The sequence below is a fragment of the Periophthalmus magnuspinnatus genome, chromosome 7 (assembly GCF_009829125.3).
Source record: "Periophthalmus magnuspinnatus isolate fPerMag1 chromosome 7, fPerMag1.2.pri, whole genome shotgun sequence".
NCBI lineage: Eukaryota > Metazoa > Chordata > Actinopteri > Gobiiformes > Gobiidae > Periophthalmus > Periophthalmus magnuspinnatus.
This window is the reverse complement of record NC_047132.1, coordinates 17,871,009-17,887,446: the sequence shown is the minus strand read 5'-3', so window position 1 is coordinate 17,887,446 and position 16,438 is coordinate 17,871,009. Positions and strand designations below refer to the sequence as shown.

The window sequence follows — 16,438 nt, the reverse complement described above, 5'->3', positions numbered from 1 at the left end:
ATACTTTCTAAGTAAAGCAACACATCTCCTTGGACAAAGGCAAGTAGCAGATCTTCCATCAGAAAAGTAAAACCTGTTCACTGGACAAAAAGGAGGAGTGAAGAGTGAAGCAGCGAAACCTCTTCACTCCTGTAACGTTTTTTTCCAGTTGACAGATTTTATTTTTGGTTTGTATGTACATTCTGGGCAATGGTCAGTTTTAGGGTACACACCAACTATTGACATGAGGCAGAGACATTAGGCATTAGACATTAGGCAGAAAAAGATGGAAAGTTTCTTTATTGTTGTTCATCAAAAATATTTGATTCTTTTGGACCCATTTCCTCTCTAAAAATTAAATACAAACACTTAGTTGGGACATAGTACATATAAAAGTAACATGTGTCACAAAAAATATTTTACTCATCAGAATCAATTCCATAGTATTATGAAGGCACTAATTGGACTTACATAATTTAATAAATAAGCAGCTAAGACTAAAACCAATAAATGATGGTACCTCCTGATGTAACTTGTGCGAATGTCTTAAGGAGCTTGTAGAGAGAAGCTGGAGGTGAGCCATCATTAAGAACTTAGTAGTCTAGCTTGTTTTCCTTTGCTTTGTTTTAGTTTTTATCCATGTGGCCACTATTTTTCACATGGTGCCCACAGGTGGAAATGCAGAACGCTTTATTCACCTACTCCACAGCTGACTGTGAATTGAAAGTAGTAGTGTCCTGTTTATTGCTCATACAGCTTTACCTCCAGCTTCACAGCTCCACATACCGAGATTCACTCTTGGCTTTTCATTACATCTTGCCTACGTCATAATTGCGTACGTAATCATATAGGGAGATAATCATGTTCACAGTATTAATGCAACAGACTTTGGTCTCCTAGACTTGAAGTAACCTGCACCAAACCAACATGACCCATACTGTACTGCCCTCTAGAGGAGGGGTCCCGAGACAGACACTCATCTTTGGTCCAAGTTAAAGGCAGATTCAAGGCAGCTCTGTTCAGGTGAAGTGTTTTTAAACAGAATTGCGGCAGTGACAGGGATATTATTGAGTTTTAGATTGAAGATACTCCAGTTCATCACTCTCCTCTGGCAACCTTGACTCTGCTGGACTCCTCACCAAACCTACAAGTAATAAAATTGGATTAAGTGCATGTTGTGTTAACACTCAAAGACAATGATGCACAAAAGACGAAAAATGCTCAAGACTCATGTCACAAACAAAATACTTGCACCTTTGTGGATTAAATAACATTGAACTGTTTTTTTAAGAAATGTCCAAGCTTATGATGTCCAAGCATTGAATGGTTGTTGAACCTTATTGTTTTGTCTTATGACTTGAAGTTCTGTCAACTGACAAAAATTATGTCTTTGGGGTTGGAAAATGGCACTACTTTCTAAGGCCACTGTGAACACACTGTATATACTTTTTCCCCATAAGTTGAATTTAATTGGGGTGAGTAATTGTTCTATTGTTTCTTTGCTTCCAAGCAGAATATTAACAAAAATCAAATAAAAAAATCATTAAAGTTTTTAGAGCATTCCTTCTCATTTACCTTGAGGTGCCAATATTTTTTTAGGTCAGTGTAATATATATTATCAGATACAATTAATTATTAGATATTCTTACAGAAATTCTCAGAGGAGAGCAGTTCAGGCGTCTGGATCAGACCCTGGTCATACAGAGCTTTCTTCTCTAACAGTCGCTGTTTACTGGGGTTCAACACAACTGGGACACACAGAGACACAACATTATTGACTGATCTGTGACACTTTTAAACAATTAAATTAAGTTTCATTCAAAATACAAAGCAACAATGGAGCGACAATGAATCAGTTGGTTAGAGTGTTTGTTCGCTGATCCGAAGGTCAGCAGTTCAAATCGGGTTCAAATCTGCTTAAAGTAGGGTTCAAATCCAAATTGTTGTGTCCTTGGGCAAGACACATAAGCCGCCTTGCCCCAGTGTCTGTGTACACTGGTATGCGAATGTGTGAGTGGCTCCTTGATGTTTTACACCTTGATATAAAAATGTAAAAAATATAAAACATTGTAATAAACCTTGATGTAAAGGCTTTGTCCCTCAGAGGTAGAAACATGCAATAATGAATGTGATCATTCATACAGTAATATCTGCCAATGGCTGTGTTTTTGGGGTCCATGGGCAGGCTTTCAAAAATGCAACCCAATACAGACCCCTCCATGGATGACTTCATTACTGACACACACCTGTACTTCCATTTATTGCTGGGTTTCATATGACAAGACAACTTTCTATCGTCCTTCAATTTTACTATTGCTAATGTAATGTTTTGGGGCCTGAGCCTGTTCAAGGACCTAGTATCTACTAGATATGATTCAATTATACTTGTGTGGATTATGCTTTAGGATATTTCATATTAAAATACAATCAAAATCAATAGGGAGAATCGGCTCTTGTCCCCCATCTGGGAGCATGACATCAAGTAAGGTCTAAAGTGATGATTAGTTTATTTTAATAGCACATGAGGTCATTTGTTACTTTATTGATTCAATGTATTTCAAGCTGAATGTTCTGAACAAAACATATATTGAACTTTTTCAGCTTTGTCACTGAAGACATGTTTTAAAGTATACAAGTGTACAGTGAATGAATAATACTTGTAAAGTGCAAAATAACTTGAAAGGCGCTAAATGCAGGGCACTATTATTATGATCATAATAATGTAAAATGTTTTTGTTGGTGGTGGTAGACTTGAATACAATGGATATATTAGTGTACCTGATTGTGACAGCAACAATCCGGCTGGAGAGGTGCTTTCTGGAAATGCTGCTGCCTGGTTCACAATTGGACCCATAACTTCGGAGTTAGAAGGAAAGTTGTACTGGTCCTCTGTGGGCACCGAGGGCTGGGTAAACTGATTCAGGTCAGACTTGGACTGCCTTGGGCCTAAACCATTGGACTTGGTATCATACTGTGAATACCCTCTGCTCTCATCTGTCTCGCAGGGACCATCAAACGAAGAGCACAACAGGGGCAGTGAGGAGCCGTGAGCGGGGTGCATGTGGGTCACTGTGGTGGACTGGAGTGTCTGCGGTGGGGACAGAGAGCTTGGTTTGGGGCAGTAAGTGTGTTCTGATGGGCCCACATTGCTGAGGGACAGAGCAGAGAAGCAGGAGTCCAGTGAACGGGGGGGTCCTGGGGGAGGGGTCGAGGTGTCAGGTGGGTGGAGGACGGAAGGGAGAGATAAGCGGGGTGAGGCGGATGGTTTCAGAGCGGTACTGAGGTCATGCAGAGCCTCATACACCTAAGAGGAAAAATACATGAGAACCAGTGGTGGAACATAACAAAGTAAAAGTAGTAAAGTACTATACTTAAGTACATAATTTAGGTATCTGTTCTACAGTAAATTTTAAAATGGGTACTTTTTACTTTTACTTCACTACATTTGAGAGAAGATATCTGTACTTTCTACTCCACTACATTTTTTAACTGTGCTGAAAAATAAAAGTATTTAAGATTGTTTGAGACCCGTTTAAAAGGCCGAGGGGTTTATTTTTTACGTTCAAATTCATAGTTTGAGTAAACAAAAATAATCAAAAATAAGTAAATTCAATTGTTTCTCGTGAACAAAATTCAGCACAAATCTTTATCAAAATCAATATGTCTGAAGCCTTTTAAGACCTCAAAATATGCACGAAATACGAAAAATCTTGCTCTTTAAGTAAATTCTTATACAGTTACTAATGCTTTTTTATGTGATACTTTTACTTGAGGTTTTTTTTTGTTCTGCTTTCTGTACTTTTACTCAAGTAACAAAATTGAGTACTTCCACCACTGATGAGAACCAATATATATTACAGATAGATTTGAATTAGAATGAATAAAAGTACAGGCCTAGTTGGGACGCTGTGTAGAACTTAAAAAAAAAATATATAGAATACAATGATTTGCAAATCCTTTTCAACCTATATAGAACTGAATAAACTACAAAGACATGATATTTAATGTTCAAACTGATACAAACTTTATTCTTTTTATGCAAATGTTCATTCATTTTCAATTTGATGTCTACAACATGTTCCAATAAAGCTGAGACAGGGGCATGTTTACCACTGTGTTACATCAACTTTCCTTTCAACAACAATCAATAAGTGTTTGGGAACTGAGCACACTAATTGTTGAAGCTTTGCATGAGGAATCTTTTCCGATTCTTGCTGAATGTACAACATCAGTTGCTCAGCAGTCCGGGGTCTCCATTGTATTTTCCGCTTCATAATGTGCCACACATTTTCAGTGGGAGACAGGTCTGGACTACAGGAAGGCCAGTCTAGTACCTGCACTCTTACTACGGAGCCACGCTGTTGTAACACGTGCAGAATGTGGCTTGGCATTGTCTTGCTGAAATAAACAGGGACATCCCTGAAAAAGACATTGCTTGGATGGCAGCATATGTTGCTCCAAAACCTGTATGTACCTTTCAGCATTAATGGTGTCATCACAGATGTGCAAGTTACCCATGCCATGGGCAAGAACACACCCCCATATACAGTACCACCTGAGGGATCGAAGGCCATGGGCATTCAATGTTGGTTTTCGGGCCTTGCCGCTTATGTGCAGGGATTTCTCCAGATTCTCTTAATCTTTTGATGATATTATGGACCTTAGATGAAGAAATCCCTAAATTCCTAGCAATTGTATGTTGAGAAACGTTGTTCTTAGACTGTTGGACTATTTGTTCACACAGTTGTTCACAAAGTGGTGAACCTCGCCCCATCCTCGCTTCTGAATGACTGAGCCCTTCGTGGATGCTCTTTTTATACCCAATCATGACACTCACCTGTTTACAATGAACCTGTGGAATGTTCCAAACATGTGTATTCCTCAACTTCCCATTCTTTTGTTGCCCCTGTCTCAGCTTTATTGGAATATGTTGCAGGCATCAAATTGAAAATGAGTGAATATTTGCATAAAAACAATAAAGTTTATCAGTTTGAACATTAAATATCATGTCTTTGTAGCTTGAAATGGATTTGCAAATCATTTTATTCTGTATTTTTTCCCAACCTTTGGAATTGGGGTTGTATTTATTTTAGTAACTTAAACCATAGAGAATCAAGGTGTTGTATTTTTCATGTATTCCAGTTCTTTTAAATAAGGGGCATCATTTAGGATGAATTTTTTAACAGATCAATTAAATGGGCCTTATTCCTATTATGTATTAACATCCTTTTTTGGCCCGACAGTGTAATAACTAACTAACTCTTTGCTGTTGTCACATATGAATCCTTATAATAGAAATAAAATAACTGGTCAGCTAATACAAATTTTGGTTGACTAAGACAGTGTTTACCAACTAGGGGTACGGTATATGAGCACTTGCCAGGAGGTGCTTGGTATAATTTCAGATTTAACAGTAGCATTGAATGGTATTTGAAAGTAAATTATTCTTTGCAGTGCATTTTACATCCGTAAGAATGTTTCTGTATGATAATTCTATCATAAATATTATTAAACAAGAACATATAATAGTTATAATTGGCATTGTACTAGTAAACAGAGTTAAAATTACTAAAGAAACTGATACTGTTAGTAGGTGGTACTCAAAAGTGTGAGACTATGCTTAGGGGGTACTTAAGACAAAAAATGTTGGGAACCACTGGACTAAGACACCATTGACCAATTAATTGACTAAACAACTAAAGGCCTACAGTCCTAGTAATAATAAACCTGGGTCATGGACGGCCTCCTCTTCCATTTGTCCAAACAACGGCGAGCCAAAGACGCAACCTGCATAAAGCCAGTGGGCTCAGCAGGGCCACCTACAAGCAGATCAAATGCCAAATTTTACAAATAACACAAAAACGATGTAGAAGCTCATTCAATTTTAAAAATACAACACTGACATAAGATGAGGTGCTTATCCAGTTGTTTCTTCCACTCAGCTTCACTGTCCTCAATTTCATTCACCAACTCCTTCTACAAAAATAAAGAAAATATTTATTTAAATTCACAGTTAACAATATCTGATATATCTGAGGATATCTGACAAATGGACCACACCCTTGTTCATGTTAGACAAATTCCATTTCTGTGCTGTACTGTAATGATTGTATTAATGAATCATTTTTGCCTGGATATCTCCGAATTTCAAAATGTTACTGTTTTTCAAATCAAGTTTCAAATGTTTATTTAAGTAATCTACTAAATAATTAATACTCAACAATAAAAAAAAAAAAAAAACATACAGTTGACAACTGAAAATATTTAAGATGCATAAGGCTCAAAGTTACTACAGCTTTATTCCTGGCAATTGTAGTCCTGTCACAATAACACATTTTGAAGTGCAATATATTGCTAAAGTAAATGTGATAAACAATACTGAAACCAAACCATAAAGCAGAATTATCCCCTAAAAATGTTCTAAATGTACAATATTGTTAAAAACATGAGCTGCAATAAATAAATGGCAGCAACACTTTAGTACTTAGTTTGTACCGGTATCTATAATAAGTCATAGAAGTTCATAATTCAAACTACAGCTCAAATCTCATATTGCAAAATAAATAACCAAAGATCTCCCACCAATACAAAGCAAAGGAACACATGATAAATAGTGATCCCCAAAAATTATTGTTCCATCCATCATATGTTGAACGGTATAGTAATTAGTGCGGCAGGCCTAGTCAACTGTAAAGATTTTTTGGTAGCAATTATATACATACTTGCTACCAATATCAAAAGTGTGAAAGGTTACCAGGTAAATGTCTTGTCCAGTTTTCTTATCCTTATTTAGAGCCCTGCGACCTGTTAAAATCTCCAACAAAACCTAAAAACACATGAACATATTAACGTCTGCACATCTCACCTGATAAACCACACCTCCCATGAAACCTCACCACTCCGAATCCGTACACATCCACTGCTGTCTTCAGTTTACCGTCTCGTATGTACTCCTCAGGCAGATAGGCCAAAGTCCCTCTCACCAACTTTGTTGTACCAATGGAAGTGGTGTGACCTGAAGAATTGTGAGACGAGGACCGGGCCAAACCAAAATCTGCCAACTTTGCCTCCAAGTGGTGGTCCAGAAGAATGTTAGAGCTAGGACAGAATAAAAAAACGATGATTGTGTGATCTTCAAATGATAACTTTTGTGTAGTGTGGTTTACCTCTTGACATCTCCATGCACTAGCGGTGTTTGTCCCTCTGGAGGAAAGTGGAGATACTGCAGGGCGGTGGCTGCTCCTTTAACAATGGAAACTCTTTGACACCAAGACAGGCTCATACCATCCTAAGACAGAAAAATAAATAAAATGTGTGCGTGAGAGTGTGTGTGTGCACACACACATACATATACACATACACACGCACACACGTAAGGTGACTGATTAAGCACCCATTAAACTTCAGTTAACTGTTTGTGCCCTCTGAGATAGCGTGGCTTACTGAGTGTAGTTGGTCATCCAGAGATCTGTTCTCCATGAAGCTGTAGATGAGACATACTGTCCCTCCTCCATCACTGTAGCCCAAAAGGTCAACGATATTCGGGTGTCGGAATCTGGGAAAAAATTACTACTATAAACCACCACGCTTTACTTAATAATGCATGTATAAGGTTATGAATATACTTATATTTTGTATGTATATTTTGTAACATATTAATGCCTTCAGTGTCTCAAAACTGAACTGCATTCAGAAGCAGAGTATACCATTGTAGCAAACAGCAGAACAGGTTTTGAAAAATGTGCACGACCTGGAGTCTAAAATTTTTTCTTTGCAAGTAAGTACATAGTAATGGAAGAGGTTATAGGTGCAACAATTTATGGTCTGAGTACACAAGCCTTAAATTCAGAACAATTCAGCTTTACTCAATGGCAGTTTTAAGCAATCTCAACACAAAAATCTACTTGACACAGTCATTAGTGAATGTGCTTTGCCTCACTCGAGAAGGAAATGTGAGATGTCTTAATATCTTGTCTGGATATGAAAGATGGTGCTAACCCCAAGTTGTATGTTTTTTCTTTCCCTTTCATTAAATTCAGTATAACTGGAATCATTAAATCAGTTTTGGTAATAGTTATGATTGTCTGAGATCAGGATCAGAAATCATATGATTTCTTGTCATTTTAAATTAGAATAACTTGACTGATTATCCATTTATTTTTACATCAGAATTACTATTTACTTTAATGACATGAAAGAGGGAGATATTCTTTTAGAGACTGCAGAATTGACCTGTCAAAGTCATGTGTGTATACTATAGTTTGTCACCATTCATACATGTTCTCAGTTGTGTGGCGTTGACAGTAAAAATTAACAAAAGTCACTCACTTTGAGAGTTTCTCCACTTCTGTCTGAAAGCTGTGTCTGAGTTGAATCCAGTCCAGTGAACAGTCCTGAAATATCAAGGACAGGTATTTAAACTGTGAACACAACACTTTTTTGATTCCATTGTTTATTGAAATTCAATTTACATTTTTAAATTTGGAGAAAAAAATTTGACTTGAAGAAGGTCAAATTTGCAAGTTGTGTAATTTGAGTGGTAAATGCTCTGCAGTCCTGCATGTCTCATCACCTTAAAGGAGACCTATTTGGCAAAATACATTTTTTAGAGCTTATAACTAAGCTATAGTTGTTTCCCCTTCTAATTTACCCTCTCAAAGTTATATTTTGCATGATTTATGTTTGAGTAATCTTTCTACTCCTCTATTCAAGACATCATTGATCTACCCCAGTTTTCATCACCACCGGTACTGCTCCCATTGGGCAATGCAGTTTTTTTTAACGCACAAGTCAGCCGACTTGTTTCCTTTATTAAGTGGTCTTAGCTCAATATTCCGATTTAAAATGTTAAAATCATAACATTATAATATATACTTGTCCTGTTTTAGGCCAACTAGGATTACCAAAAATTATTTCTATTTGCTAAATGCCAGAATAATGAGAGAAGGATTTTTTAGACAATTTTTCAATACTTTCTTCAATGTCAGATGCTTACATACATTTCATTAGTGTTTGGTAACATTGCCTTTTAACTGTATGACTTGGTTCAGACTTTTTGGATATGCTTTCACAAGCTTCTCACAATAGGAATTTTGGCCCATTCCTCCTGAACTGGTGTAATTTAGCCAAGTTTGTAAGCTACCTTGTCTGCATATGACATGCATGGCCCATACATTTTCAATAAGATTGAGATCAGGGCTTTGTGACGGGCACTTCAAAACATTGACTTCACTATCTTCCACTCCGCAGTTTTGCTTTGGGTCATTGTTCATTTATTCATTTGGAAGATTTTCTCTCAAGCTCTGATGCCTTGAGATGTTGCTTCAGTTTTTCCACATAATGTTCTTTCTTCATGATACATCTATTTTGTGAAGTGCATCAGTCCCTCCTGCAGCAAAACAACCCCACAACATGACGATGCGACACCCGGATTTCACAGTTGGGATGGCGTTCAGGCTTGCAAGCTTCCCTTTTTCCTCCAAATGTAACAATGCTCATTATGACCAATAATAGTTTCATCAGACCACAGCACATGTCCCCAAAATTTGTCCCTATGTGCATTTGCAAACTGTAATTTCGTTTCTTTTAGAGTAATGGCTTTGCCTGGCAGAGTGGCCTTTTAGCCCATGTTGGTACAGTACTCCTTTCACTTGATATTAGTGCACTCTTACCAGCTTCAGCCAGCATCTTCACAAGGTCTTTTGCCCTTGTTCTTGGGTTGATATGTACATTTCAGACCAAAGCACGTTCATCTCTGGAACACAGAACCCATCTCCTTCCTGAGTGGTATGATGGTTGGACATTCCCATAGTGTTTCTACTTGTGTATAATTGTAGACTACATAGTACAAGTACATAGTTCAAGTGCATAATTGTACTTGAACAGATGAACGTGGCACCTTCAGGCATCTGGAAATTGCACTCAAAGATGAACCAAACTTGTGCAAGTCCACAGTTATCTTCCTTTTTCCTTTTTACTTTCCCATGATGTTACACAAATAAGCACTGCGTTTCAGGTGTGCCTTCAAATACATCCACAGGGGTGTCTCTAACTCATCAGATGAAGATGGCATTTAGGAAATACAAATAATTTTGGTAATCCTAATTGACTTAAAACAGAAAACGTTTGTTCTGATTTCATGTCAGACAGTGAGAAAAAAACGTATGTGTATGTAAAATTCTGGTTTCAACTCTACAAATTGTGTAGGGCCAGTAGAAATGGACTTAAACGTGGCGACTCTCTGGATGGGAGTTTCCAACCTGCTTGAATTTTTTGACAGCACAGTCTGTGTTCCGGAGGGTGGCTCTGAAGACCTCTCCGAAGCCTCCTTCCCCAACCTTCAAAGCAGCACAGAAACCACAAGTCCCAGTATAGACCTCCTCATAGGCCCAGGACATGACTCCTGATGTGCACAATCCAAGAGAGGCTGCTGCTGCTGAGTCAGAGAGAGGCTGAGGAGAGAAAGGGTCCTGGTAAATTGTGGTTTAGGTTTAAGCACAAATCTACTAATTTCTGAATAGTTTTTGCCTTCCATCTCGCATAAAGATTATACATGTACATTACTCAATTATCTAAAAAATGCTTTGTGGTGTCAAAATTGCTATTGTTATCAAAATTGCCATTATGGCTTTCTCTTAGTATTGAAATTGTTTTTCATTTTTAGTATCATGATAACAGTAAGGGGAAAACTGGACAACTGACATTAGCATCTCTCACAGATGCTAAAAGAACGTAGTACAGATTTTGCTCCTGGGACCAGTTGTTTAGCAGATGCAGTCAGGATGTAATGTAACATTTTATTTATAATTTGAAGTTACTGTAATTTGAAGGACAAAGCATTAAAAATGCACACATTTGGAAAACAACATTTTATCTGAAGGAGCAGTGCAAGAAACACAAATGTTCAAATCATTTTATATAATATACAGCTTTGGTCATTTATTTGTAGTGAGAAGAGTAACTGAAACAGTCTCTCAAGTAAGAGTACTGTTACTTTAAATAAAATATTACTCAAGTACGAGTAAAAGTATGCTGCTAGAAAAGTACTCTCAAAAGTACTATTTATTTAAAGTAAATATAGTTAAGTAAATGTAACTGAGTATTACTCACCTCTGGTGCCTCACGAGTGAAGGAGTAGCGCTTACCTGTGGCAGTGTCTCCACTGAAGACAGCTCCAATTGGTCAAAGGATCTGAGTTCTGGAGGCTCAGGTTTTGGTAACAGAATGGCCATCTCTGACTGTCTGAGGGTACGTGGGGGTGGTATGGAGGGAGCTGTGGGCAGTGGGTGAGGAGGGTTGACTTCTGGTGCAGACACTGAAGGGAGAGGATATACCACAGGAGGAGACACTGAACACACCCCTGGAAAGAACAGACATATTTATACATCTGTCTCATTTAAATGTGCCTTTATTTCGACTGGCTCTGGTGCCCTGACGGATTCACCTTGGCATGATTATGTTTAACGGCATGATTATGTTTAACGGCAAGTGCATTTCCATGGTTCCGTTACCAAGAGGAGTGTTTTGCTTACGTGAGCAACTGAGGCCTGTTGCTAGCATCCAGAACTTACTCAGCACTGTTGAGTAACTTCTGGAGTTGATCAAATCAAACCTATGTAAACTGAGTAACTTTAGGTTCGTGGGTTGCTTAAAGCTAGTTATGAAGCTGTTTTTTAGATGTTTACACAGACTTGAGAATTGAACTATTTAAAACCCAATTGAAAACCCCCAAACCTCTATGTTTCACAGTCCTGCTCCAGTTTAGGTGAAACATTGTAACACTAATATAAAATCAATTATTTGATACAGATGATCAAATCATAAATTTGGTACATAAACATGTGCATATCAAAACATTTTATTAAGATCTTTGATCAGTTAATTCTTTTGAGGTCCTGACCCAAAAGTGTGTCACATGTCACCGTGCTCACAGCTGATGTAAACCAGATCTTACCCTGGTCCAGGGCACTAAACTAAAACCTAATTTCGGTGACAGAAAACTGAGAGTTTGTGCAAACTAAACCTTAATTTAGCCCAAACTTAAACTAAACCAGCTTTTAGCAACAGGCCTCAGGTGTCAACCAAACATAATATAGAATATGAGATATTCCTTTTCTGAATTTGACCCATCTCTCAACCAGCGCCACTACAGCAACCTGTCAGGTGCAGTGAGCCACTGCCATACAACACTCAGAGATCCATCTCCATGATCTTGAGCCAGGCTTGGTCAGGACTGCCTTAGCTGGAAGATTTTACCTATTGTGCGTGTTTTAGATTTATAGGGGGAATAGGAGTACACAAAGGAAACCCACCCAGACACATACAAACATATGCCAAGCAGCCACTTCACTAGCTCCATATATGTAAATATGATCTGACTGGACAGATGGGAAACCAGAGGTTACATCCTGCTTATTGGTACTGCTTTGGCTTTGAATACATTTGGATTACAAATAATGCAACATCTTCTAAGACCTAGTGGACAACCCCTCCAAAATATATATCTATATTATCTAGATTTGAGCAGTTTTTATATGTTCATTAGTACTATAACATAATTTATCTTGAAATATAAAGTAATATTTTGAAAACAGAAACATCAAAAACATGTTGAAACATGAAAAATAATTTAGGTCCATTAAGTAAACAAATCTTAACTAGTCAAACCTACTGTCATTTTAACTATTTTTTGTTGTTGAAACTTGATTTGACTCTTGTTTTCACACCCCGACCCAAAAATCTACACTTCACTAACTTCTATCCTTACTACTACTACTACGGTCATATTCTCTGACTCAAAACATGAATGAGTTCCATTTATTGTTGTATAGTTACAAATACCAGCTTAGATGGCCAAAAACAACCTAATAATTCACAGGAATTTAATGCAATTTAGTGCGATAATTTGCATCCAGAATCATTATTTTGTGAGATAAACAGAGCTCCATCAAACGTGCAGATGCTCCAAGGTGTGTTTAGTTACTTAAATGAGGCTGCCATTGTGCAATGTGAAAAACAAAAAAACAAAAAAACTAGGCGGCAAAAGATGTTAAAGATCTATTGAAACTGAAAGTCAGAGGGCTCACTCTGCACATACTATAGCAAACTGTAAAGATCCTTGAAGCCAGTATTTATTTAATAGCTTTTTATTCATTACACTTATAGGCTAATAACTCATTATGTTTTAACTTAAAGAAAATGTAAATTCTTAATGTTATTTGAATAAACAAGTTTGAATAGATAAAATTTGTCCTTCTTTAATTTTTTTTTAGGTTTTCTTCTTTAATAAGTGTGTACTTTAGAGTATGTATTGTATGTCCAGGTAAAAGTATTATTTTAGCCTTTATTGTTGAGCCAATATATTAGACAATATATTATGATGGCATAAATAAGCAGTCATTACAGTTATCTATGACATCCAAGGAACATTATGTTATAATTTGCACATTTTAAGTTACACTGTTCATCTAAAATGACTTGATAAAAAGAAATAAGTCAGCTGTTTTCCGTGTCATCACAATAAAGAGCTGTGAAGTTGTCAGTTTCTCCTATGGATAGCAGTACATTACACAAACTTTTTAAAACATTTTTGTTTCATTCGTACCAAAACGACTACGCGATGCTGTCGAATCCTACACATGTCACCAATTAAGAAAAGAAAATTGGAGAACAAAGTAAGTAAGAGTAAGAGCAGTAGACATATGCTGGTGGTGGTTAAAACGGGAGTTGATAGGCAACATGCCATCTTAACAAGCAATTAAAGATTGGTCAAACATGAATCACTTTAAATACAACTTAAAGTGTGAAGAGAGGGAAAGTGTGAAGGGGAAACAACTATAACATAGTTAAGATATGAAAAGTTGATTTTGTATGATATGTCAGCTTTAACTATTTTTGGCTTTGGGTGTTTTACCTAAACGTGTCTTTCATACAATGCTCATTTGTTAAGAAGTAAGAGGAAGTCACAGGAAGTTAATTTGCCCCTTTCACTCATATGCCGATCATATTCTTGTTTCATTCTTGTTTGTGGAAGACAAGATTAGGGAAAAATGGGAAAGATGGAAGAGAAATGTAGTAGTAGTAGTAACACCATCAGGAGTAATAGCAGCAGTAGTAGTAGTATAACTCACAGCTGTTGATAATGTCCCTGGGCATCAACAGCTCCAGCTTCTGTAGCAGGTCCAGTAGTTGTCCCACAGATCCGTTCCTGTTCTGCCACTGTAACATCAGCCAATCAGTGCGCTGCTCCTTCTTCTCAGCCAGTCGCACAGCGGTTTGGTCCTGCAGAACCTCTGATGCTAAAGCAAAAAGAAACTATGTCCAACTTGAGCCTTACATTTTTCTTGTCGGTTATGATACAGTTTTAAAATGTCATTCCATAAATGCCATTGTTAATTGTTTTGACAATGATTTTGTTTGAGATCTGGTTTAATTTGGGTTTTACTTAAGATTTTGTCATATTATGTCCTGGTTTGGTTTTCTAGAAAATACACTACACAGATAATTCATTAAACATTAATTCATATTACAATTGTGGTCAAGAGTTAGATCAGGATTGAGTTACAGCTGTAGCTCCTTAAATCCAGGTAAAACTATTTGGATTGGATTAACAGAAATCACTAAAGCTTCCAGAGTCTGCCACCTACCTGTCTTCCATTGCTTTGTCTGGAATGTGATGTGAAGGATACAGGTGTATTTATAGGCAAAACAACAACAACAAACTATAAAAAAAAGGCATTCTCTATGTGAGCAGGCTTGGTCTGGAGGCATCACCTACTTTTCTGTAGAACGTGAGAAGAGCCAGTGTTCCCTATTACTTACATTGTACTTCACTGTGAAATATCTAAAAGGTAAATTCACAAATGTTTAACTTGATAATTTCTAGCAGTGACTAAACCTGAGAAATCACTGTATTACAACACAAACCTACGTTTTAACAATATTAATTTTGGCTGCTTCCCATCTCTATTAAATAGTATTGGCCTATAGAATGTTGTAACGTTTTCTGAAATCCAGCAATTGTAAAACATTCTAGGCAAAGCAATAACATTGATTAGATTATTAAATATAAACTAGGGTGTAGGTGGATCGTTTAATTGGAAAATAAGAAAGAACAAAAAAGAACGTAATGACATAGGAAGATCAAAACCTTTAGATAATTTCCCTTCGTTATTCCGTAGTTTTTTGGACTCACCAAAGTTTAACCAGTCCCGGTCCGACAGCACATCCATGACCCGACAGAACTCAAAATGGACCCGGGACGGCACCTTGTACAGCGGCAGAGCTCTGAGGTCCGCCCGGGCTGCGGCCATAGCAACGTCCGCGGACCTCCGGAGCTCACACAGCGGGAAAACAGCAGCTGATATGGGGATAGAAGGAGACCAGTCCGAGGTTCGGTTCTACGGTACCATCCGGGAGCTCCTTAACCCACCCGATTAAATAGAAAACACCACAGAAAACACTCGTGTCAAACTTTACTTCCGCCGCCCACGATTTAAAAAAGTTGTGAGAGATGCAATGTACTTCCGGTGATTTTTCAACAAAATAAAAGCATGTCTTTAACTGAAAACAGAAGTCTGAAAATGAGCGTAAAAACCCTAGCTTTAAAAAATGAAAGAGAAGAGGAGATGATTCATTGATTGGTTTTATTTACAGTTAGTAGTTTTCATCTTACTTAGGCCTATCTAAAAGTAAGGCCTCTGGATGTTCTTGTCTGTCAGTGATTGTTGTGCGTCTCCTGATTAGTGTTAAAGACACTCACTCTCATATGTCTACCTCATTTAAAGTGTCAGTGACGTGCTTCATTTACAATCATTACACAAGAGGTATCACTTCTAGCCTAGACAAATACAGAGAAATGAAAGTGAAAAGACTATGCTGAGCTTCTGTTTGGCCTGAGATATTCCATGTGTGAATCTATGGAAGGAGAGGTTTTATTGAAGAAAATCCTAGTTCTTTTGAAGCCTTACTTATTTGTGTAGCTGTTTAAGGAACTGTCAAAGGCATTAGAGTGTTTTCAGTTTTTCTTTCTTACTCAAGTTATATAGTCAAAAGTTATTAATAATGTCTCTATAGTACAATATTCAGAAGATGTATTTAGTTGTAGGCAAGTACAAACAAAAATCTGAAATATATAAGCCACTGTTAAAACACAGTTTTGCAATAACACAAAGACATTCAGTGACGTGGTTTAGAGATGTTTGACTCACAATATATGCAGAAGTGAGTTCATCCACATCATTCATGCAGTGCAGAGGAATCATTCATAATCTGCTGACATGACTCATATTGTGAGTGAAAAAATAACGTATTATAATGGTTAAATATGTAATGCTAGTAAAGTTACTGTATATCATTTGCAACCAGAACATCCACATTCCAAACCTGTCTATACTATGGTTTCATCATCTACAAGTTTTTGTAGTCTGACTCAGGTTTTATTGGCAATGTATTGTCAATT

General features: G+C 37.2%; 1 protein-coding gene across 2 annotated transcripts; it reads right to left on the bottom strand.

Moving 5' to 3' along the window:
- Positions 1–261: 261 nt before the first annotated feature.
- Positions 262–15,474, bottom strand: irak1 (interleukin-1 receptor-associated kinase 1). 2 transcript variants are annotated; one of them, XM_033970368.2, is made up of 14 exons: positions 15,173–15,474; positions 14,109–14,276; positions 11,124–11,338; positions 10,239–10,430; positions 8,308–8,372; positions 7,423–7,534; positions 7,146–7,267; positions 6,876–7,077; positions 6,734–6,805; positions 5,883–5,955; positions 5,707–5,798; positions 2,758–3,283; positions 1,629–1,727; positions 262–1,123 (listed from the first exon to the last, which is right to left on the bottom strand). In XM_033970368.2, exons 1-14 carry the CDS (start codon positions 15,288–15,290, stop codon positions 1,044–1,046), a joined length of 2,136 nt encoding a protein of 711 aa, XP_033826259.1. In that variant the 5' UTR covers positions 15,291–15,474; the 3' UTR covers positions 262–1,043. The 2 variants fall into 2 exon arrangements, with proteins under 2 accessions (XP_033826259.1, XP_055078765.1); XM_055222790.1 differs by lacking the exon at positions 1,629–1,727 and having other exon boundaries at positions 321–1,123; positions 15,173–15,457.
- Positions 15,475–16,438: the final 964 nt, after the last annotated feature.

What these genes read in the sequence shown, in the direction of transcription:
- irak1 (XM_033970368.2), bottom strand. Translation starts at nt 15,290, where the DNA reads ATGGCCGCAGCCCGGGCGGACCTCAGAGCTCTGCCGCTGTACAAGGTG. An exon ending in GAAGTGGAGAAACTCTCAAA is followed by an intron (nt 7,535 to 8,307) that starts GTGAGTGACTTT and finishes ATTTTTTCCCAG; the next exon opens with ATTCCGACACCCGAATATCG. An exon ending in TGGATGACCAACTACACTCA is followed by an intron (nt 7,268 to 7,422) that starts GTAAGCCACGCT and finishes TTTCTGTCTTAG; the next exon opens with GATGGTATGAGCCTGTCTTG.